This window comes from Lytechinus pictus, chromosome 3, assembly GCF_037042905.1.
Source record: "Lytechinus pictus isolate F3 Inbred chromosome 3, Lp3.0, whole genome shotgun sequence".
Classification (NCBI taxonomy): Eukaryota; Metazoa; Echinodermata; class Echinoidea; order Temnopleuroida; family Toxopneustidae; genus Lytechinus; species Lytechinus pictus.
In genome coordinates this window covers 24,373,737-24,399,259 of record NC_087247.1, presented here as the reverse complement: position 1 = coordinate 24,399,259, position 25,523 = coordinate 24,373,737, and the positions used below count along the sequence as shown (strand labels likewise).

The 25,523-nt window shown below is 35.2% G+C and overlaps 1 protein-coding gene across 1 annotated transcript; it reads right to left on the bottom strand.

Moving 5' to 3' along the window:
* LOC129257571 (ubiquitin carboxyl-terminal hydrolase 8-like) lies at positions 1-25,319 on the bottom strand. The gene is made up of 18 exons (XM_054895932.2): positions 25,081-25,319; positions 24,592-24,736; positions 24,148-24,233; positions 22,370-22,527; positions 19,069-19,228; positions 18,421-18,574; positions 17,890-18,031; positions 15,776-16,416; positions 14,808-15,471; positions 13,638-13,839; positions 12,956-13,025; positions 7,882-8,012; positions 7,205-7,421; positions 6,148-6,384; positions 5,717-5,859; positions 4,293-4,450; positions 1,888-1,976; positions 1-1,114 (listed from the first exon to the last, which is right to left on the bottom strand). The coding sequence occupies exons 1-18, from the start codon at positions 25,179-25,181 to the stop codon at positions 1,061-1,063; spliced, it is 3,552 nt and encodes a 1,183-aa protein (XP_054751907.2). The 5' UTR covers positions 25,182-25,319; the 3' UTR covers positions 1-1,060.
* Positions 25,320-25,523: the final 204 nt, after the last annotated feature.

Sequence of the window (25,523 nt, the reverse complement as noted above, 5' to 3'; positions counted from 1 at the left end):
GATATACAGATAATGTGTTTGATTTTTGATATTACAAATATTGCATTTATTTTCAATTGTTTGTCACATAAAAAAAATCTAAATAAAACTTATTTTTAGGTCAAAACAAAGTTCTAGAAAATATGGAAAGGAGGAATTTCTAGTCTACAGATTAAAATTCAGAAGAAAAAAAATCATTCAGCTGAAACCAAGGACCTTGGGAACTAGAAAAATCTTAATATAGTTGTTTTAAGCATATTAGGGTAATTAGATTAAATGACATCCTACATGTAAAAAAAAACCTATATATCATCGACACAAGAATTATTTGCCCTATGAAATAAAAAAATCTAACCCTGATTGGCAATTCACTTCATACAAAAAAAAAGGAAATGAGTATGGTGGCAAGGGAGAATGATAGAAAGAGAGAGAGAGGAAGGGGGTGAGTTAATGGAGAGAGAATTTGGAAGAACCTATAATAAAAGGGATAGTTAAGTTTCATTATGTGATTCTCAAGTAAAAAAGAGTACTTCAAAGCAATAATAAGATAACTTGGATGTAAACACACATGCTTTGTGTGAAATACAGGGATTGTTGAATCGATTAAAAATATTTTCACTTCCTCCAACATCTAGTTGCCCTGCACAAGTACATAGACCCACAGTCACCACAAACAAGGCAGGAAGGAATGTTCAGCTCCAATAGTCTCATGTATTTTCATTTCCAATACAAATGCATTAGAGCAATTACTACAATGGACCTTTTTTGCCATGTAATTCTAAAGTTTTAAATGACATGAAGAGAATGTGAAAGCTCATAATGTATATAAGCAAAAGAGCCAGGGAGATATGGTAAGAAAGGATTAATATTACAGAAAAGTAGAATATCATTGAAAGGAGCACAATCAAGTATTCAATAAGATCCCAACGTCTATTCGTTCATAGACAGTGCTACATCTTGAGAGCTTGTTCATTGCTCTCCATGTAACATTTGCCAATCTTTGGCAGGCCAGCAAGATATCCTGCACCAACAATAGATGGCTCTAAACAGATGAGTGACATGTATCCTTGGCTGATTCCACTCATGGAGGAGACAGGGGTATAGATGAATAAAAGAGAATGTAAGCTGCGGAACTCTATGAAAAGTATAAAAGAATGACATGGTATTAAAGAATAATTTCATATGGAGAAATAGGAACTGTTGCGTATAGCTAAAGTTTTTGATAACATAACTGCCTAAGAAAAAAAAACATTGACAAAAAGGTTGTTATGCATGTTACACTGCACAAGCGTATGAGATGAGATGTGAAGATTCAGGGTAAGGTTATCTATTTACAACACCAGTATTAGCAGATAATACTGACAATATGATACTTTCTCTATCCTCTATACAAAATAAACTAAAACTAAAGCAAGGTGTAACATCAATAAAATAGGTATAGATTTTCATACAGCTTTACATGTAAGATATGTAACAAAGAAAACTGACCAAATTTGTCAGACCAGGGTCTCATTGCAAAGAGTCGCAATCAAACTTTAGAAATCAAAGGCAACCTGATTTTTAGCCAATCAGAAGCACCTATTCAGGACTTGTGCATGATAATTTTTAAACTTGCTTTGAAAGGGAACTCTTTCTGCATAGGTCCTCAAGGCACTACAAGATAAAGATATTTTAAATGATTGTAAATCTTCGCACATAGTTTGCTAAAGACTATTAAAATCAACTGTACAATTGATTTTTATTTCCTCATGTTACATGGCCTGGGACCATGCAGCACAGATAAATTAATTCAAGAGTAACTTGTTATTATATTACTTGCCACAGACTCTGTGATTGATTTTATTTCATGGTTGCAAAGCACAGTTGAAATCAAGTAATAATGTAATACTAAATAGAGGTACAACTCACCTTTATACTACTCTGTGAGGCATCATAGACTTCATGATCATCATATTTGTACCATCTTTTATTAGCAGCATTTCTACAACATGCAGTGTCTGAGAGAGACAAGGTATCAATTAACAAATTGGACAATTGCCTTTTAATTTGAAAAACATCAGACATATATATTAGGCCCGTTTCGGGTACACGCCCGGTCAAGTCAGTGCACGTGTACTGAATTCCATGACCGTGTACACGGTAGCATCTGTATAAAACTTGCTTTGGGTTGTAAACAAGTGAACAATTATTTAATTGAACACAATTCTATTACCATGCTCACAGCCTCACATTAAATCTAAGTTCTTAGACGCTGCACAAGTTTTAATCACTAAAATTCCACCTTCATACCCACCCTTGAAGTTCTGTATTTGCGCAAGAAGCCACGGCGCTCACTCACATTTTTTTATGAATGAAATCTGTCTTGGGCCGGCCTGGGGCGCGGGCAGCATGCACATAGTTTACATACGATGCAGTGACGTTATGCCTGATAAAACAAGCTAAGAGCTTTTTGCCGTGCCTTCGTAGTACTTAACTACTTTTTACTTGTTTTCTATTTCCCCAAAATGAAACCTATTGCGTAATTATGATGTCTATTTGCCATTTATTTCAAGTTTATTTTGATCCTAATTTGAGTCTCACTCGTCTGTTCGTGCTGAGATAATTTATGCACGCTGAATTCATGAATGGAATTTATCGCCATCAATCGCGCATGCGCATATTGTGCTTTAATCAACCAGATCGAAATTGATCTGAAAGGAAAACCATGACGCGATAAACGTAAAATAAATCTTGCTTTCATTAACAATATTTCTTATTATGACCATAAAACATTATTTAATCGTAATATTTTAACAGTAATTTGCAAATGATAATCATTCATATGAATTTAGAGCTTGAAGTGAAACATTGGTATTTCGTTCCATTTTTAATGACGGACATCACAAATTCCATAACGAGTGCATGAACTTGTCTAAAAAAATTGTATCATGTGACGATTGATTTTCAAACATCGTCGTTGCAGAAACTCTTCTCATGATTGTAATATCACCGTAGAATATAATTTTACATGACAAAGCAGAGGAAATTACGTTTGATATTTATTCCCTTCAATTTGAAGTTTGTTTTTGCCCAACTCCGCATCAGAATTCATAAATGGAAAATTATGTCATCAATCGCGCATGCGCAATGTGCTTCTTTATCTCGGAGACGTCCGGAGTACTTCCATATTCCAACATAAAATAACTTTGCTGACATTACCAATATTTTTAGTATGGCCATATAATATTATTAAATCATAATAATTTAACACTTATTTACATCCAACAATCATACATTTCGTATTTGTTTCGGTCGAGTCAGTGCTCTGCAATTATCCTGAGTCTAAACATGGATTATCAAACATATCATTATCAGGATTAATTCTCGAACATCGTCATAACTCATATTCCACAAATTTTTCTCACAATCGTTATATCAGCATAGCATACCAATTCAAATGACTGGAAAAAATTATGTATGATATTGATTCCCATCAATTTGGAGCTCATTTTGGATCCAACTACATCTCGGCAAGTTGGTCTCCGTTAGTATAGCACTTGTTGGGGGGCAAACACGCCTGTCATTTCGGTAGAGTGAGTGTAGTAAGGGGCTGTAGTGTGTGTGCGAGTCTGGACTGTGACTGTGAGTTGACAGAGAATTGTTCGGATCGACTCGTTTCTGTCTTCCATATTATTTCATTTCAAACGTAAGGCCTATATGTTGTCATCTGCAGATATCATTGTTTTAGATATTTTGGGAAGAATTCTTCTTGGATACCTTTTTTTTTTAGTTGTTGTTTCGTGATCATGGAAAATACAGACGATCTTTATTGCATGCTCTGCATACGGCCGCTTGTGCAACGCTTACCCCGGCCCTCAGCGCATTTCAGCGCGGTCATGACGGAGCAAAAAAAAAATTGACTTGATTTTCCCGCCTTCAAATTTTGATGCATCGATGTTCGATCGAATTAAAGCTGTTTACAAAATAATCGATATGGTTTGGGCCTAACGCAAGTTATCATATGTAACATAACTGGCTCTCAGTGTTTACATGTACACGACCGAAAAACAGGCCGTGAACACGTGCATAAAAAATGGACTTTTAAAACGGGCCTAATATATATTGAGTAAATCATTCCATTTTAATCAGGCCTTGGTCAAGTACTCCTTGTAAAATATAGCATATTTTGAACAAATATTTTTTAACTATGACATTTTTTATGAACTACTAAAAAAATTATAAGGCAACACTAACATTCAATTTTCTCTACTCTAAGAATTCAACCTTTTCTTTTATAAAGATTAGGAAATATTGGATTCTTTCACGATACTTACAATGTCCACCATCGAGAGTTCCAGAGTGATTTGAGACACCATAGAGCTGATATGTATCTTTGCGTTTAGGACCAATCACGTAGCGATCCACCGTGAGCTCATTGGGAAAATCAACATTGGTCTGCAGCTTCTGTCGCCACATGCCTTCATAATAGAAACTGATGATAAACGTCAGAAAAGGTAAAATGAATGAATGAATAGAACTTTATAAATCTTACAACAGTTGAACAATGAACATTATTGAAATAAGGCATATACAATTAAATAAGGACACCGACAAACCTAAATGGGTGGATGAATGGATAAATGAATGAAATAACTACGATAAAGAGAATGGAGATTTCAAGAATTTCAACCCTTAAACTGATACTCATCAAAGAAGAATGACATTCATTTATAACATGTTTACTCTTTCAGTGAAAATCCTAGTGTGATAAATGGATGTTAGCTGACAAAATAAAAAATAAAAACAGCCAATAAAGATCATTGTTTCAAGTGCAAATTTTACAATATACCAATTACCAACCATTCAGGGCTCTGTAATTTAAAGGTTTACAATCAATCACTAAATGCTGATGACCAATCAATAACACTGTTGCATGCAAACAATGTGGAAAACACTTCCCAGGATCCAATCAGAATGCTTCTTTCATTAACGCAATTCCTTAATCAACCTTAAAGGACAAGTCCACCCCAACGAAAAGTTTATTTGAATAAAAAGAGAAAAATCCAACAAACATAACACTGAAAATTTCATCAAAATCGGATGTAAAATAAGAAAGTTATGATATTTTAAAGTTTTGCTTTATTTCACAAAACAGTTACATGCACATCATGGTCGGTATGCAAATGAGGAGACTGATGACGTCATCCACTCACTATTTCTTTTGTATTTTATAATGTTCAGTATGAAATATTCTAATTTTCTCCTCATTGTCAAGTGAAACAACAATTAATTCCGCCCTGAACATGTGGAATTAACATTGTTTAATACTACATGGCTCAGTCAAGTTGGTCCTTATTGTCGAATCTGTAAAAAATGAAATGTTGTATAATTCAAACAATAAAAAACAAAAGAAATAGTGAGTGAGGGACATCATCAACTGTCTCATTTGCATGCAACTGAGTTGTACATATCACTGTTTTGTGAAAAATAAGTGGAACTTAAAAATGTCATAACTTTTTAATTTTTCATCCGATTTTGATTAAATTTTCAGCGTTTTGTTAGTTTGATTTTTCTCTATTTATTCAAATCAACATTTTTCTGGGGTGAACTTGACGTTTAATAATATATGAGGCCCTGGTCTACTGTTCAAAATGTACAACTGACCAAAAATCTTAATTTTTAAAAGGATTCATGGCATCGAGTCCCTTGAGAGGCAGACAACTGTCTGAATTGAAAGTGGAACTTTGTGATCTCTTACCGCTTGAGATGTATAAGGAGTATGTTAGGCAGTTTCCAGATAAGAATGGTTTTCTTTGAGTTTCGTTTTCCTTTACAGCGTGTGCAGTGTGTGGCGTTGTCTCCGGCAAGTTTCTCTGGCTGTGAGAATCTCTGCAGGCAATCCTGAAACACAGGAAATAGATTCTTAAATGTAGCGATATCAAATACCCAAGGTCTTTTCGAAATTATGATTAATACGATACACCACACTACAGTATTGAGCAAATCAGTAGTAAACCATTAGTATATCATTAAATCTATTCACATCTTTCAAGATTTGATTAAATTTTTTTGCATCTACAAAGATCATATTTCAAGTTTAGCTGGTGATTACGAGTACAATTTAGCATTAAGAAGAGGTTATCAATTGTGTAAAGTCATGCATAAGGTAGCTTAGGCATGTGTACTTACATTGAGGGTACACCTGCTGTTTGATGGTATGGGCAGAGATAGATACATGAATGCCTCAAACTTCACCGATATGTTGTTACACGATAGACACTGGACTGTGGACTTGAACTGACCCTGGAATAGACTCACGATGATAGACCTGTTGAGCTTGTCATGGTTCCGCCAGGAGAGAGTGGCAGCCTGATCATCTGCATACTTGCTGAAGTCTTCTTCCTTGATGTACTCTCGTTTCTTGACCTGTGACATGATAAAAAAATGTCTATTCAAAAATTTGTTTTCATGCTTATCCTGATCAGCCAGTGAGTCATATTAAAATGAATGAGGTTTGCTGAGATACATTTTTTTATAAACAAAGGAGACAATGTAAATTAGAAGATGATACTGACAAGATTGGGAGCATAGTGCAAACAGGAATATATGCCATGGCTAGCAAATTGGTCTAATCCATTTTGCAATCTGCTACTTTAACCTTTATGTTAATCTCGAGAGATCTTTTCCCATCTTGTCCGCAGACAGAATTGGCATAGCTTATTAATAATTGGAAATTTGACAAAACTGATTTATTAGCCAAGTCATGATTGGGCTCAATATTATTTGACCAATATATCAATTTTGTCTAATTTCAATTAATAAGCACTTCTAGGTTTGTGTAATATCCACACTTTGTCTGTATGAGAAGAAGAGCTCCTAATATACCAACTTATCATTAAATGAGGAAGTGGCATTTTACATGTGATTATTACACAAAATGAAATTGAGCCAAAATCTGTACAAGACCAAATGACAAATAGACTGAACATACATTACACCAAATGGCTTAAGCCACAGAAATATTAACAAAATGATAACAATCTGGGAATATACCAACTCGTACCCGTTTCATAAAGAGTTACAACTGTTGCCAGAATGTCAAGTTAACAGGGTTCAGCAGCCAATCACAATCAAGGATTCCATGGAAGTTACATTAATGACAAAGTTTCAATAGTTGTAAACTTGTCTTTATGAAACAGGCCACAGGTTTTAGACTGAGTAGCTGTAATACTGTATATAACTCTACCTCATTCAAATCTTCATGGAGCCCATCCATGAGGAATAGAAGAAACTCTTGTGAATCATGATGGTGACCAACATGCTTTCTGAATTCAGGTACATACTTGGTGACAGTGTCTCTAAGATCTCTTGGTGCGATTGACCGATACAGACCTGACCACAGTGCAGTGACCACCACTGCAAACTCTTCGGCCACTTCACCACCCCTCCCCAAGGGATTAGCTCTATGGAGAAATCAAAGTTCAGGTTTTAGAGCAATTTTATTCCTAAATGACGAATACTACTTTGACTTTGGAAACCATGCAAACCAGTCTTTAGAATCATCTATTCACTCTGTAGCATCGATGTACAATGATATTTGAACACAATTTACCATAAAAGATGTACTTTTGCATGTTTTATGTCAATGAATTATTTCAAAGTTATATTGTTTCTTCACTACATCAAAAACAGTCTGTGAATAATAAGGATAACTGTTCCCTCCACCACTCACCAGAATCAAACTAACTTAATGATCATAGTGTGTATAAGCCACTTTGGCCATCCATAGTTAAACTATTGATTTCAACAAAGGTTGCAATTTAAATCATCTTTGTGATGATTCAAGTTCATAACCACTCATCAGACCTTTCTCATTTAGCCATACAAACAAAACCAAATCACGAGGAGCAAACGTAAACCAACCTATTGATATCACGCAGGTAGGTTTCTTTGATGAAGTACTTGGCAAGTGGTGTAGTGTTACTTAGACACTGGATCACAGAGTTCATGAAGCAGGTGTTACCAAGGTTTCGTAGACCAGTCAATGCACGACCCTGCATAATAAAAGTACCAGTAGTGAATAGTTAATCATGAGCATGATGAGCTGTTTCACAAAGTTGGTCAGAAAGTTATGCATTAGTGCCAATGCATGGTGTTTAGCACATAAGCTTGATACCTTAAAGGGAAATGAAACCTTTGAAAAAAGTTGGCTGGTGTCGAAACAGAGAAATAAAAGAATAAGAACAAAGAAAGTTTGAGAAAAGTCAGACAAATAATGAGAAAGTTATGAGCATTTGAATATTGCAATCACTAAAGCTATGGAGATCCTCCCATGGGCAATGCAACAAGGATGTGTGATGTCACATGTGAACAACTTTCCCTTTGATCGACTATAAAGAACCCCCAAAATGTCGACCCTGCATAATAAAAGTACCAGTAGTGAATAGTTAATTATGAGCATGATGAGCTGTTTCACAAAGTTGGTCAGAAAGTTATGCATTAGTGCCAATGCATGGTGTTGAGCACATAAGCTTGATACCTTAAAGGGAAATTAAACCTTTGAAAAAAGTTGGCTTGTGTCGAAACAGAGAAATAAAAGAATAAGAACAAAGAAAGTTTGAGAAAAGTCAGACAAATAATGAGAAAGTTATGAGCATTTGAATATTGCAATCACTAAAGCTATGGAGAACCTCCCATTGGCAATGCGACAAGGATGTGTGATGTCTCATGTGAACAACTTTCCCTTTGATCGACTATAAAGCAGGGTTGGCATATTTCCCGCTTTGGAGGCTTATTTCCCGGACGCCGGGAAATAAGCGGTATTTACCGCTTTTTTCCGGTATTAACCACTTTTCACCGGGAAATACCGGGAAATATAATATTCCACTCACTTTTCTATAGGGATTGTCAAATAACATAAAAACAAAGGTGGTGAGTATGGTTGCTCTGATGTGTACCATTTGTGTGAGAGGGTGTGTGTGTGTGTGTGTGTGTGTTTGTTTGTGTGTGTGTGTTTATGTTTGTGTTTGGGTGTTATCTATGTCTGTTATCATGAAATGCTGGAAAAAATACAATAAAATACTAAAAAGATCCCAAATATACATCTAATTTAGATATGATGTTCTTCATTAAAGTTTTTTGCCTAGTTATTGACTCTATTCAGATCAGTTAAATCTGTCATTTGTGTACATTTTTTGGAGAAAACATATATATTTATTGTCAATTTCAAATAGTACTCAGGTAACTACATTCACTGTATATCTCATTTTTAGGGGGAGGAATTGGTAAAGCACATTTTTCGGGGGAGGGGGGCATTTTCTATCTTTTCGTCATAGAGTCACAGTTGCAATGTGTGAAAAATTGTGTAGACTCAATGTTATTCAACTTAATAGCCACTTTAAGTATGGGATTTGTTCGGGCCCCACCTTTAGAAAAAGGTGTAAATTCCCCCAAATGACAATGAAATACATAAATATTATCATGAACATTTGGGACCCCATTTTCATTGTCAAATTCTTCAATTTCTCTGTCATCCTCATTGATGTCACTATCTCTGCTATATCCTTCTTCGTCATACATGTATATTGAGGATATCCTTGTCTTAATGTGAACCAGACATTCTTTTGAAAATTTTGTTGATCTCACTATGACTGATTAAAGAGAGGAGCTATTGTAAAGGGAAACAATGGAGCGTGCTCCAAGATTGATTTGTTTACAATAGCTTTCAATCAATGTGAATATGACAAACTGTACAAGTTATTTATTTTACATTTCCCATGAAACATTCAGTAGCTAAAGTATGTCAATTATGTTGTTATTGTATTCATTTTATATTTCTTAAAGGAAACAACTTTTGACACCTCTTTCCACTTTTGTGTACATTTGTATAAGTTATGCTTTTTAATTTTTGTGTTTGCTTTGTTTGTTAAACTTCTTTTAAAAGTTAGATTGAAAGAATTGCAACATTAAAAACGGCATAATCCGAGTTGTGTAATTATTTAGGCTACAAAAAGATCTTTTTCTGTAAGCAATATCAAAATTCACAACCAGCAACCACTAGTACACACTGATACATGTACACACTAAAACTCCTTACATACAGTAGAATACTGAGCTTTATTCACACTTAAAAACAAAAATCATATTGTAATGAGATACAATGGCATGTAAAAAGTTAAACCCCAAGAGAAATATTTGTTTATGTTTTAATATGATTATTCAATGTCCAGGAACATAATTTGAGTTTGTGTACGTATGTGTGGACTTAGATCCTATGTGTGTTTGGGTATGTACATGTATGCAGTATGGATTTTATCTGATTGTGTGTTTCTACTCTGAGTTTTGTAATTCTAATTATTTCAGAACACTAATTTCATTTGAGGTTAAAAACAACTAAAATTATTGAAAAAAAAAGAATTATAAATCATATTTCCCGTTTTTTACATATTTACCGGACGCCCATCTTATTTACCGGACAGTATTTACCGTATTTACCACCGGTAATTACCGCTATCGGTATTTACCGCCCAACCCTGCTATAAAGAACCCCCAAAATGTCTCTTTTTGCTTTTGCTTATGGTGATACAAACTCTTCATCCATGACATATTCTTTGAATATCTGTATTGTATGCTCTCCTATAGAAAGAACACATGATCTACTGATAGATGCGATAAAAGAGGCAGTTTAATTGAAATATATACTAAAGTAATGGGGAGAGTTGTTCACAAGTGACATCACACATCTTTGTTGCATTGCCAATGGGAGGATCGCCATAGCATTAGTGATTGCAATATTCAAATGCTCATAACTTTCTCATTATTTGTCTGATTTTTCTTAAACTTTTGTTGATCTGTTTCTTTGATTTTTCCGTTTTCACACATGCTATCTTGTTCCAAAGGTTTCATTCTCCTTTAAATCAAATTCAAGTCAAAGATTTAAACATTTGTGAAACACTCTCAATGAAGAAATAATGATATCTCAAAGTGATGATAAAAAGAGACACATACTTCCAGTCAATAAATCTGTACTAGCATATCAAAATATGTATTTTAATCTTCTCACAGGGTTCTCTCTTCTCCTGAGGGCCAATAATGACCTCAGCGTGATTTGACTGCTACAATGATGGATTATACACTATAAACAACTTTGAGCTCTTTAGGACAAGACATATGTGAAACACTCCCTTTGATAAGCAGGGAATCATTTTCCTGGTATCGCATCGCAATTTGCTCCACATTTTTTTAAAGACTGCTACACATAAAGTCTTTTGTATAGCATATTTTTACATACGACTTTACATTACTTAGTTGAGAGCTTTTCACTTATGACCAAAAATGCTATTCAAATTTGTAGAGCAAAATTATTTCCTGATAAGTAAACAGAACTTGATCAATGATAGTGACTGATGCACATTTTTATTCAAGAAATCTACATTTGAAAATCTGAAAAGTGTAATGTAAATGTATAGGCAATCCCATAAAATAACCTTATGTACAAACACACCCCATTTTCTCAATTCTTATTTCCTATCACTTATCTGCTGAAGCCATGATAATTACAACCTCACATATGATCTGGAAAACAGAGACAAATATACCCACATATAGGGGTCAGTATAAACACAGGAATGAAACAGTAAAGGGGCTTCATTCTTTTGAGATGAATAACAATTAAAGATAACATTCAAATAATTTATCTCTTTCCACTAACAGGCATGAAAATTGGGTATGAAAAAAAAAGCTGAAAGGGTTTTGGAAATGTCGTTGACAAGACGGTGGGCAAAGCCGCTTGCTGCTAACGGGTGGGGTCCAGGGGCCCCGGAAGCTCCTGGGTTTTATCAATTTTACAACTCCAAAAACCTGTTTGAGTTGAATGATTGTAATGAAGTATTTATATGGATTTTTTTGTCCAAAATTCAATAAAAAAAAACTAAAAAATAGCAATAGCACTTCCCTGGTTTATCAAGTTTCCTGATCACTTCAAGCAGGTTGTCCTCTCACCTCCACCTCTAACCAACTCCATCGCCACATATTAGCAAGTCCACGGTCAATTTCATGAACATCTTTTGAAAGTCTATCCACAACATCTGTGCGGTCACAAGTTAGTCCCCCACAAAATGCCATTTTTCTTGATTCGTTATTACAACAACAAGAAAAAACAAAATTCTTGGATTTCCAGCAAATTAATATTCGCGAATTATAAATGCGTCATGAAAATTCCATGTCACGTCACAAATCTCTGCGAGCACATTCAGCTTCTTTATCGGTCTTCCACCGGTCCGATATGATATGCGCGCCCGGTCGCTGCATGCCCGGCGCGCCGGGTTGCCCCCAGCGATTGCAAGCACACCACCGCTGCACTGCATGCACAGAAACGTAAAACACACCGCGAAATACACGTGTAGAGTTGAGATGTGCTAGATAAGAGATTCCTGCGCAATCGTTGTAAAGGCCGAACGTCATATAACACGTAAGATATGCTAAAACATTTTAGCGCTAAAAATCGGAAATTAAAACGCGGATTTTAGGAGTAAAAAAAATGGAAATTTAGCAAACAAAAAACGCGGAAATCCGCGGAAACGCGGAGAATTTTCATGCCTGCACTAACTACCTCTGGGAAGTAACTTGTAATTACTTATTATTTCTGAAAAAAAGGTTGTTCATTACGAACTAATTGCTGGCAGGGAAAAATTTGCCTTCTATTGTACCTCAAAGAAATAATTGATTTAATACATTTCATTCAACACTCCAGTCAAAATTTGTCACGAGTCCTCAAACATTCCCCAAACAGAAATATTATTTTATAAATACAGAAGTAAAGGATTATCTATTAATTATTCCATCTTCTAATGGAACAATGAATGGATTAATGAAGGAAACAAAAAAGGAGTGGGTGACAGGGAAATGACAGAAAAAAATGAATGACTGACTTGATAAAGTAATACTGTACATGAGTAAAAAAAGAAAGTAAAAAATAAAGATTAGTAATTCTACTCACTTGGCTCCCATGCACTGGATTGAGATGACGGACTCTACTGTGAGTAGTCTGGGATATTACCTGTGGTGGCCTGAAAGGAAAACATTTGAATGCAATATCATAAACCAATAACTGGAAAAAAATAATTGGGTGCACATACTACATATAGAGTATCTTAATGAAATATCTCATGTATAATTCTCAAACATATTTTATCTCAGAAAATTGCAATTTCACATTAAAGAGAAATTCCCACATTCATCATGTGGGAATTTCTTTTAATTCACTCATTCTTCTGAATCTCCAACCATTCAAGACAAAAAAATTTGAAAAGGGGAGCACAAAGTTCAAAACTAAATTTGTAATTGCAATTTTCTGAGAGAAAATTTGTTTGAGAATACAAAAATTAAAGGAAGTCCTATATCCAGCTATAGATGATTAAATATAAAAAAGTTTGTATTGATATCAGATGATGTTAACGTTAAAATGAGGTACAAATATGTATGTTTGATTGATTACATTATTAGCTATCATTGTGTTTTCCAATGAAGCTGGCGTCAGTTGACTTCATCACCATCTTAATGTTTTACAAAAGCTATAATTCTATGACAATTTGCACCAATAAACTGACACATTAAAGAAGCCTTTAATGTCTGTATAATATTATTAATACTTCATTTCAGGAAATAGGGCCTAAACTTACCTCTCCACTGGTTTAGTATTCCTATCCACTGATGGAAATGGTTTAGAAACACTTGCTTCACCTTCATTCATCACCATCTGGGCGATGTTGGGTGAGGAGAAGGATCTCTTGAGACCACCTGACTTGGCAGAAGGCTCGACCGAGTCGGACTTGAGAGGTTTGCGGGTCACCTGACCAGAAGGTCGTGATGATGGGCTTTCACCTGAAAGAAGGGAACCAATAGACTTGTCTGTTTAGCAATTCATTAAATTCAGGTTTCTTTTCAAGGGAAACTTGTAAACAGCTACCTGTTATCAATCTACTATCTTTCTTGCACATACTACTCAATGCTATGTCAGACAACCTTCGTATTTGCTTTCAGGTCATCATGAACAACCTTTATTATGAATATCTTTCATGTTAGTTAAGCAGTATACTCTGAATACCACAACTTACTTGTTATTTGAAAAATAAGACATTTTTATCAATCCCATACATTAATAGATTGAAATTTGGAAACATGCAACTACTTGCTAATATTTAAAAGACCTGTATAAAGTTGGTAAAAGTGAATTTTGAAGTATAAATATACAGTAATTTGCAAAAGCAGATCCTCAGCCTTAGAATAATACATAAACTATATAGCTACTCAATTCAATGTAGAAGAATTTTGGGGAGATCTCCACAGAACAAGAAGATCAAGGTTTGAAGTTGTGTGTGCTGCTTAAAATTCATTGCAACTGTCCCCAAAAAATGGTCTCAAGAAACTTGTCTTTTGGCTTTAAATTTTGGCAGCAGGTAGACAAAAGGTTACCCTTCAGATAAGCTGGTTTATTAAGCTCTTGTGTTTGGAGACTATTTTGGCCTACTACAGAAAACCTTACCCGACAACTTATCATGGGTTTTCAGCTGATTGATCAAAATTATTAACAACTATGCCAAGAATTGTGACATCTTTCCATCCTAATTTATGAATACTGATCTATAATCTTACATAATCTTGATAATCTGCATCTAACTTCAACATGAGAAATTAAATCATTTCATTATGCTTTCAAACATCTCTGAAAGCAACACACTTCATCTGATATATCACTTGGACGAAGAAAGATTTCGCTCTAAACCTGCAACCCATTCAGTAAAAAGTCATATATTATACATCAATATAGACAATGTATTGTCATTACCCACCTTTGGGCTTTGATGTAGCCACTGCTGTAGTGGGACCATGGATAGATCCTTTGGCTTCGGTTGCCACAGGCTTAGGGGATGGTTCCCCTGGTGGGTGCCATTGGGTCGTGTTAGTGTTATGATCAATATAGAAATAGCGTTTACTCTTCTCATCAAATCGTTTCTCCCAACCCTTAGGCAAAGCTGGAGCAGTTGCAGCTGCTTTTGTTACAGGCGGTGAAGAAGCCGATGATGAAGTACTTGATGAGGTGCTGGCCTCTCCTAAAGAAGCTCCTGAAGCCGATTTCTTTGCTGTGGCAGCATTTGAATTTTGATTGGGTTGCACAGCATTCCTATCAGCGGCAGGCTCCTTAGACTTACTATCTGATGTCTCCTTGCTTGGAGATGGTGTGGAGTTAACAGTCTTTGTGGTAGCATTGCTGGAACTGCTAGCAGAATCAGGAGCATCCTGACTCCCAGCCACAGGAGATGGAGACTGTGCAGTATGGCTTGGTGAGGAGGTCTTCTGGGGTGTTCTCTTCCGTTGTTCTTGTCTTGCTTTGGCTTCTGCAAGCTCTTGCTGTAGTTTCAGAAGGTTCTTCTCCATTTCGAGCTTTTCTTCTTTGAGTTTTTCATTTTCAGCTTTCGTCTTGTCATAACGCATCTTGTTCAAGTCATTCCTAGCCTGTAGCACATGTGACAATGCAGCAAAGAGGTTAATCTATGAACTTGTTCAAAGTACATTAATTTCTATAATATTCTTCAACAATTTTGCAGGATAAATATGTGGTTCCATTTATGCATTTTTCAAAGGCTACCTGTCAACAATCTAAATCTATTTGATTTCTATAAATCATGCCTACAATTGCATCATATAATCATTTACCAGTTTGTCAGATAAAAATAAACTCATTCATTCAATTTTTTAGGTTACTTCACATAAGACTCTTCACTCATAAGATCCGAGTAATCACTTATAAAGTACCTACCTGCTCTTCTTTCTTTTTGAGCTCTTCTAAGTGTACATCCGATTTCATGCTTGCCTCCACTGAAGGATCCTTCATGGACATAGTACTATCATCTCTTGGCTCAGTCCTTGGCTTATTGATATTGATATTCACAGAGGCATTTGAACTTTGAGCAGTGGAATCACTTAACTCTTTAACATTGATGTTCGCTACTTTGTTATCAACCTTGGGTTTCAGATTGCGATTGACAGCCGGCATTGCAGGAGCTGGCTTCGCAGTACTCACTGCAGGTTCACTGTTGGCAAGATTTGATGTCGGTGGCACCGTCTTGTTCTCTAGGTTATTATTGATTTGATTAGCTACAGGAGTGGGTGTTGATATAGGTTTGTCTCTTGATAAGTCTATCTGATCTCTACTAGGAGCAGGTGGATCAGGTTTGGTTGCACCAGGCTTCACGGATCGATCGACTACCGGCCTTTGGCCGGGCTGACTAGTCTGGCCAGGTTTCCCAGAGATGAAGAACATCCTGTCCTGGTGGATACCGTTGTCATTGCCATTCTGCACTGATGGTGCCTGACTTGTTGGTGCATTGTTCAGTTGCTGAGGAGGGAGGGCCATTGGCAGTGGCTTTTCATCTTCAAATACAGGGTAATCAAAATCCACTGGGAAAGAAAGAAGCATAGAAATCAATAGGACTAAATGTGAAAAATTTAACTTAATAAAATTTGTATTATGTTCATTTTGGTGATTTTGCACCTTTACACATATATGCATGAAAAGATTAACATGTATACCATCATTAGACACTAAGATTCAATAATACCATCATTTAAAATGGTGACCTACCATTTGAAAAAACATTTGGTCTTTCTTTCTTGATAAAACCCCATTTCGCTTTTTTACAAGGAATGCCTGAAGTAATATGTCTAGGACTGAGCTATTGATCAAATTCAACAATGAAGTGTATGTCTGGGAAGTATATTATAAAACATCTAGTAAGTGATTTTCAATGACAAATGGTATGACAAACTACTTAAATCCTTGTAACTATTTGGCTAAAAATAGACACATCTATGAAAATCCCTATCAAAAAGCATCATGGAATGCTCACTTGATCATCAGCAAATAAGTCGAAACCATACCCATAACAGTAATTATGCATGATTATATAGCGCTTAACACTTACTTTATCAGAAGTTTATTTAACCCTATCCAGGCCGGGGGGGGGGGGGGGGGATTCGCACAATATTTTTTGACCGCGCCGCTCGCTGACTTTTTACTTTCAAGTCTTGCGCAACTTTTGAGACCAGTTTTGCGTCACTCGGGTACGCGGTTCCGAAATTACGCAACATTATGTAAGTGCATGTCAGACCAAAAATTGCTCAAAATCTGCATTTCATGTACAAAGTCAATGCAATTGTGTTTTCAACCAAAAATCATAAATGTATGATTATTTTTAATTTTGCTAGTCTAAATTATTTATTTTATGCTGTTTATGATCTCAGTCCCCAACAAATTTCATTGAAAAAACAATGAAAAACATAAGTTCCAACAAACAAAGAAATTTGTAAGAAATTGCAAAAAACAATAAAATACATAAGAAATTTATCTGATATCGCAATTTTTTCATGTACACTTGCTAGGAACACCAAAAAGAGTTTTTATACCAAACATTGGACCATTTGGAGCTTTATTTAGGGAGTTAGAGGGAAAAATATGATATCTAATTACGCATAAATTAGCATAATTGCTTAATAGCAATTTGCATGAAATAGATTACTTTACAGTTTTGTAGATTATGTCCCCCCCCCCCTGGCCATATGAACTCCAAAAATACCCCGGCCTAGATAGGGTAAAGCGCTCTATGGTAATGCAGCATAATCAACCTGAGCAGAGCATTGAGCACTTAGCAGAGCAGCTGGTATGCGCACTGCGTTTCAAGGAATAAATTCCTACCAGGTACCATTCACCTCACTTGGGTTAAGCGCAGCACAATATCGGTACATTTCTTGCTGAAGGAGAAGAAGCAATGGCTTGGAATCGAACCCACGTCCCTCAGGTAATCACTAGACCATGTTGCCCCCACTGATTCCCACTACCTAAAGACTAAATGCAACAGGGCTCAGAATACTTACACAAATCCTTGGTCTCTTCTCCTTTCTCTATAGGTTTCTTTGCATGAGGATTGTTTGTATACATAGGATATTTGAAGAGCCAATCCTCATATCCACCCTTTAGTACCAGCGATGGATTCTTGTATGTAGTACTCCAGTCCCACTATATACACATATCCAATGAAGAAAGATATCCTTTTCAATTACAGAACATAATATTCTGAACAGGGCCACATAACATTAATAACATGGGGATGATTTTTCAAAGGAACATACACACTAATCAGCTCAATTTAAAATATAGGATTTCCATCACACAGGGTAGAATAAAAACAGTGAGCATGCAAAATTTAGAAAAGAAAGAATGCTGTTTCATCTCGAAGATTTCCAATGGAAATGTATTAAATGTGGTTTGCAGTTCTAAGGTATTTTAGAAATTCCATTGAATATAAGGCTAACAATACAGTGACATAGAATGGAATAGGTTTTGTTGCGATCTACATGTACGATATTAGAATATATAAATGTACTTTAGCTCAAGCCTACATGTACCTTAACCATGGCAGTTTGAACGATGGCAAGAGTGGAGTCTGTATTCTGGCATTGGTCCCAGTCTACGAGTACAATGGACTCCATGTCAGTTCTCTTTCTCCACATAGCCTTGGCTTCCTCTCCTAAACCCTTCTCCAGTGTAGCAGCAGTCGTTCTAGGCATGAAAATATTAAAGACCATCTTGTACACAATATGATGATACAAATCAAATAACACCAACTCATGCAATTATAATTTTTATTAATTTCTAAAATTGAAAATGCTTTTAAATGTCCAACTGAATTGCGCAATAGGATTTTTAAATGTCACTTGAAGAACACATTCTCAAATAACAAATATTAGTAAAATATTTAATAAAAAATAGTTTGACACAATTTGTTAAAACATTAAGCTTCTACGAGTGACTTGCCAGATTTCTTTAGAAAAAGGTTGGAAATGGAAAGAGGAAAAGGTTAGAGATGCAAAGGATTACACACACTTAAGGGAGGGCATAATATTTTGCTTTTGTTTATTTGGAAGTGGGTGAAAGGTGCAATGGATTACACACACCAAGGAGAGGTGTTCATATTTTCATTTCAAGAAGTCAAATATATCATATTTAATACATTTGTAAGTCGGTTGTACATACAGTTTAGGAGGATTCCTTACCCAGGTTTCAGAATCTCGGCTGGAATGCTCATACACTCTCCGATGGTCATGTGAGAGTCTTTGAAATGGTCAGATCGACGGACGTCCATGATCAGGACTGAATTTGTGTTGCTCACCAGTTCATGATAGAGCTCAATGGCAGTCACCACACCATCTTTTCCTGATATACATGTAAATAAAGAATAAAAGTTCAAATCATCTGCTACCTGCAAGCTTGGGGCCCATTTAATCAAGACCCTGCAACTATAGTTAATTTGATATTATTGTAACTTCCAAGGAAAACTTGATTGTGATTGGGCCCTGAGCCCTGTTACAATGGTAGTTGCAAAAGTGGTTAAAAGTTACAACAGTTGTTATGCTTTATAAAAGTGGCCCTGATGACAATATTGTGGGTATGGAATGAGGATTTTGACATAGGAAGCTGCTGACAACATGGCCAAAGTCAAACAATGATCTTTATAGTATTTGAACATGCACTTTATTTACATAAATGTACCATCACAGGATCCCTCTCCTAGCTGATTGTTGGATTTCCTACTATGACTATCATAAAGGCATAACTTACAACCAAACAGGGCCTCGTTGCATAGAAGTTACCATTATGGTAACTTTGCCATCGAATGGTAACTTGCATGGAATCCTTGATTCTGATTGGCTGTTTATCAGCGTTACCATGGTAGTTTCCCATGAATAGCAAAGTTACCATAATACAAGGCTCGACATTAGCGGTGGCCCGGTGGCCCAGGGCCACCTGAAATTCACCTCGGGCAACCATTATTGATAAAATGTTAAGTTTTGGTGGCCCGAATCGGGCAACCAATAATTTTCAAAGTAGCACCATTTTTCTCCCGATTTTGCATGCATTTATCAACTTTCTGAAGTTCAAATTGCAACCCAGTGCGTCATGCGCCCTTTTTGTTGATCTACACACAAATACACACACACAAAGTTTGCATATTAGGCCTACAGCTATAGCATACAGTAGCTATTATCCAGCCAGCCGCGCCGGCCGGCTAGCGTGAGCTTTACATGAAGCCACTGCATACAGCTGTGCTCTAGATCTAGCTCAGCTTATTCAGACTCCGGGAGCTGCGATAAAAAATGTTGCTGCTAAGAAATCTTCCACAGAACTTTGAAAATCTGAGTCAAAGTCACATTTTACACCAATTGGTGTAAAATGTGACTTTGACTCAGACATTCTACAGTCTATATTACGAAAATTTGGTGTACCTTGATTATTTGCAAGCATTAAGAAGAGGAATTATGACCTCTCTTTTGACTACAAAAGACCGATTTCCAAATGAATTAATACACATAAAAACACATCTATAGGCAAGTACATCACAGTCCCACGTGTGCATTTGTATGTATGTTGATACTTGGTTTCTTTCGAAGCTGTGTCTTTTCTAGCCAAAAATAAACAGACAGTTTCTTTCTTTCTTGTTTATAAATGACTTCTTAAACCACTCTTGAGAAAGTAAATACTTTGGGAAGGCATTTCATTGATATGAAATGTGAATTTTGCCAACATTTTGGCAAATATAGGGAAGGACTTTTCTCAAACTTTTTTTCCAGATATAACTTTTGCCGTTTTCTTATTTATTTTCTTTTATTTTTTTTTACAGTGGTTAAACCATTTATACCCCTTCCCATTGAATATGCCTGATTAAAAAATATGTTTCTACTGAAAATAAAATGATACAAACTAAAGGATATAGAAATAGAAATGTGCCATTCCCAGAAGGTAAGTGAAAATTATTTGCTTGGCTTTTAAATATATTCCAGTCAGAATAGACTGTTGCCACAGCTGTTAAAAATATTCGTAATGGCTTCTTAATTTTCCCCTTTTCCCCATGTTTATATTAATTTTGTTTTATTCATTTTTCTTTCACTTTCTTTTCTTTTTTTCTCTCTAAATTTTTTCTTTTCTTTTTTTCCCTGTTCTTTGTTTTTTCTTTCTTCATTTTCTTTCTTTTGTTATATTTCACTTATTTCTTTTATCATTTTTGTTTTCTTTTTGTAATATACTTTTTGAAAATTATTTTCACTTGTTTCCCTTTTTTATGCATTGTTCTAATTTTGCAGCATATTTTTCTGTGATTTTCTCCAGCTATAATATGCTGCAAAAGAGAAAACAGAAATAAACTGGATTTGGGGCCTGCATAATCTAGGTTTTAGGATTCAAAGAGGAAGAAATGAAAAACCATTGTTTTGTACATCTATCTGAGTTTGCTATGCACTAATTATTTACTTTACCATTATGAGTGTGTGTCTATACGGAGATTTTAAAAAAAGTCCACACAACCTGCGAACAATAAAATTCATTTATTCTCTTTCTATCATTTCATTTTTACGATAGAAACAATTCATATTTTACCACAAGCCAATTAGCAAAGTAAAATAACAGCAAACAAGGTTTACATACAAGATGATAAAGTGAAAGTAGTGGTAGTGGCTGCAGAATTAATATTTCAGAAGTTTGTTTTATAAATTTTTAATGTGTTTCTTTATATTTTTTGGGCCACCAAACTTTAATATCGGGCCACCAAAAAAAATTATTTGATGGTTTTGGTGGCCCGAACGGGCCACCACCAAAAAAAGTTAATGTGGAGCCTTGCATAATAGTAACTTTCATGCAACGGGTCCCAGGACCATGTTATAACTAAACTAATGATTTCATGAGAAAGTCAGTGCTACAGGTGATTCTGCCCAAGTCAAAACTCTTCGGACCAAACAAATCTGTTAATGTGAAATTCCACTTAGAAGATGTGAATGAGACATGTTTTGTATATTCTGGTCTGAAATAATGCTTTGAGTTAAGCAATTTTCAACTTATGGAAGGTACACTTGTGCAGAGCCTACTGTATGACTATCATAACGTAATTTAAGTCATTACTATTGGTGAAAGTTATAGAACAAATTATCACTTCTGAGTCAGACCAAAAGTACATCAACTACCTTGAAGAAGAAAAGCTAAGAAACGACAGCAAACACAATGGTCAAGAATCAAGGTTAGGCTTACATAATATGTGCCATTGCCTGAAAATAAAAGGTTACACTTGTGATATCTTTATATTGCCCATCTGAATGGGTTGATTAAAGATTTTAAGATGAACCCTTCTCCAATTGCAGACAAGTTTCTTTAAGTATCTTCACAAATATTTGGTTTTAAAGTAGTTTATTACTCATAGGACTATATTGTTTTAATAGTACCTTTGATGTTTATATTAAACTCACAAAGAGTTTTAAGTGGGCTCTTTTGCTAATTGTAAGGGCTGTATTAATTTCATCTTTATCTTACCAAATTCTCTTTTCTTTTCCTCCTCTGGAACTCCATTCTCCACTGAACCTTCCTCTCCATCTTTGGACTTGCCATCCTTCAAACCATTTGTTTTCACTTTCTCCTTCTCCTCTTCTAGTTTCTTACTTGCTTCCTTTGCTTCCTCTAGCTCATTGTACCTGTGTAATACGATTAAAAATTAGGGAATTTGGAAATGATAACTTATTTATCATAATCATTATCCATCACTGCAGGAGCTCACTGTACATATGATTTGTTTAAGATGAAAATTCAAGGAATTTGAAAATGATTACCTTTTATAATTATTGGTCATTACTGTATGACTCATATTTTTTGCAAATAGATCTTTATCGTCGGAAGGCTTCTGCTGCATATTGGCATGTCTGTGATACATGTTCCCACCAATACGAGCTACCCTTGGTACACCGACAAATCAATGGGGTGCATGATGCATGCAGTGTCCAGATATATATGGGCAGTATAGCTACACTGTACTGTACACCATTGATATAGTAATTAAAATTTGACAAAATTGTGACAAGTGTGCTGCAAGGATATTTTGTATGGTGATAAATTTATGTTTTTGTTTTTTTCAATTTCAAATTTGTGAAAATCCCTCACATAAGAACAGGTTATACATATACAAACTTTCTACTTGCATTGCATAATGAAAATAAAGATATGACAGTGATAGCTCAAGATGCTTTTTGCACACATAATTTGGAGAAAATTTCAGGGAATTAAAAAAATATATAATTCTTACATAATCTATGAGAATTCAGGTATAAGATTGAAAGTTGTATTTTCCTCGAAATACAAAGATGTTATCCTTACAATGAGTAAACTAGCACTAATTGGTTCATACGTGATCTACAATGCAAAGAGTGAACCACAGTGGACCGACATGACACTTCTTCACTGACTCTCATTTTGAATTTCTCCAATATGATTGTTGTACATCTAAAGATAATTATTTGCTCATTTTTCCGTCAATATTATGCTGTTCAGATTATTATGGCGTAAGGGCTGATTCCTTTCCCCTTATACTTCACCCCCTCTCTACCTCTTTATCTATATTCTCTTCTCCCCTTTTCCTATTTCTTCTCTTCTTTCCAACCTATTCCAAACCATTTCCTTTCCATCAGCCCTTGCTTCCTCATTCTTCCCCATTCCAACCATTCTTGTTTCATTTATATATGCCAGACAGTAATATATCATATAATTTAATATATCACACCTGTTACATATACAAAATATAAACTCAAGATTAAGGCCTACCTATGTGAATTTACACTTTATCTGTTCATATATTCATAATTGCATAATTTATATATTTTTGTAATTCCATATGTTAGTACGATGACCTCATTTCAAAATAAGAACAACCTAAGTTAAACCACGGGATAGCACATCCCCTCCTTCCACCTTCTCACCACTTTAAGTATAAATTTTGCTATGAATTGAATTGACGCGTTTGATATGTAAATAATTATTATATCTTGTTTTATGTTTGTTTATGTCTATCTTTACTGTATTCAATTTATGTTGCCCCCTGTATTACGTTCGTTTAGAACTGGTAACCTGGGCCCATTATTGTGATTCCCTTTTTTATGAATAAAAGGTGAGTTATAAAAAAAAATATGCATACAGTAAACATACATATTTTGGGCTAAAACTAGTAAGCTGACATGTAATGTGAAGAACTAGAAATATTTCGTTCCAGAAAGAAAAATACTCCAAACACTCCCAATGATTAAGGAATCACATTGAATTCTCACCTCAAGGTCAATGATGCTGAGAGTTCCTCTGCCTTATCTATAGCCTTTCTGCATCCTGCCTTACCAATGAGAGTATCAATATAATCCTAGAAAAATAAATAAAAGAAACCTTAAAAATGATTTCAGTAGATATTATCCAGTCTTTGAAAAAAATGGTACATACATGTATAGAGTTTGTTAATATTTCAAATGCATATTTTTCTATGCCACATGTTAGTGAATTTTATAATGTAGAATACAAGGAAAGGCATGAGTAGTTGTTGAGATGGTAAATGCTTACTCACTTAATCAATGGTGCTTTGTCAGATTTAATGTCTTATCTCCTTTGCTCAAATATTTTGTTTATTTAAGAGACTCTCACTCCTCTATTAAAAAAACAAACAAAACTACTTGCTACAGAATTGGATACTTTCACCTATAATAACAGAGTCAACTTAAACTTACCTTGTTTGACTTATAATCTTTTGCCTTCTGAACAGCTTTCCATAGTGTGAGGTACTTCATGAACAGAACATAGGCACGTTCCTCATCAAGGTTTTTATCAGCTTTTTCTGCCTCAACGAATACCTTGTTAGCTGATCTGGCCAATCTGGTGTCAGAGTGAAACATAATATACTGCATATTTTTGTAGCAAAACCCAAATGATTCATGAAAATTATACATGTGACATATACTATACTTTTCATATAATAACATTTTCTGCAGTGGCATTTAATGAGACTGTCGTTTGGGTTAAAAAGCATGATTTCTGGGAAGTTGTGAGTTGACAAAGTGAACAAGCCCTAAAAACCCTATTTTCATGAACAATGAGCTTGATCATTGTTTGGGTACATCCATGTTATCTTATTGTAAATATATTTCTCAGGGCTAAAATGCCCAAAGTGATATATGTGAAGATTATCGATTAGCCCCAAATGTGAACTTATTACTCACATTTTTGAAGTTTGTCCCTTGGTTATGTTCTGGTCCACCTTCTTGTTGAGTTCCTCAATGGAGGAGCTGATGTAGAGAGGTTTCTTCAATGCTCCGGGCATGATTACCGGCTGCCTTCCTCAAAGTAACAAGCCTCACAAAAGAATGCAATTTAAGTAATTGGGACTAGCTATCTGGTCATAGAATCTTGAATCAGTCAGACTACATCTTCAAAGTAGCATCTAGACTCTATTAACATCTGTGAATTGAAAAAAGATAGAAACTTTGATATCTTTTTGCATCAGAAAATGGAGAAATACCTTTTAAATCCTGTCATAAAAGACTTCATTTATAATTCAAACATCATGACTGCAGATTCACAAAGATGCTGTTCACTAAATTCAATTTATTGCCAAACTATGATTGTCCATACAGGTAGTTTGCCTTGACAAGACAGCAATTTA

What these genes read in the sequence shown, in the direction of transcription:
- LOC129257571 (XM_054895932.2), bottom strand. Translation starts at nt 25,181, where the DNA reads ATGCCCGGAGCATTGAAGAAACCTCTCTACATCAGCTCCTCCATTGAG. An exon ending in AGAAGAGACCAAGGATTTGT is followed by an intron (nt 16,417 to 17,889) that starts GTAAGTATTCTG and finishes TTTCTTTCCCAG; the next exon opens with TGGATTTTGATTACCCTGTA. An exon ending in GGCTACATCAAAGCCCAAAG is followed by an intron (nt 13,840 to 14,807) that starts GTGGGTAATGAC and finishes CCCTTCTTTCAG; the next exon opens with GTGAAAGCCCATCATCACGA.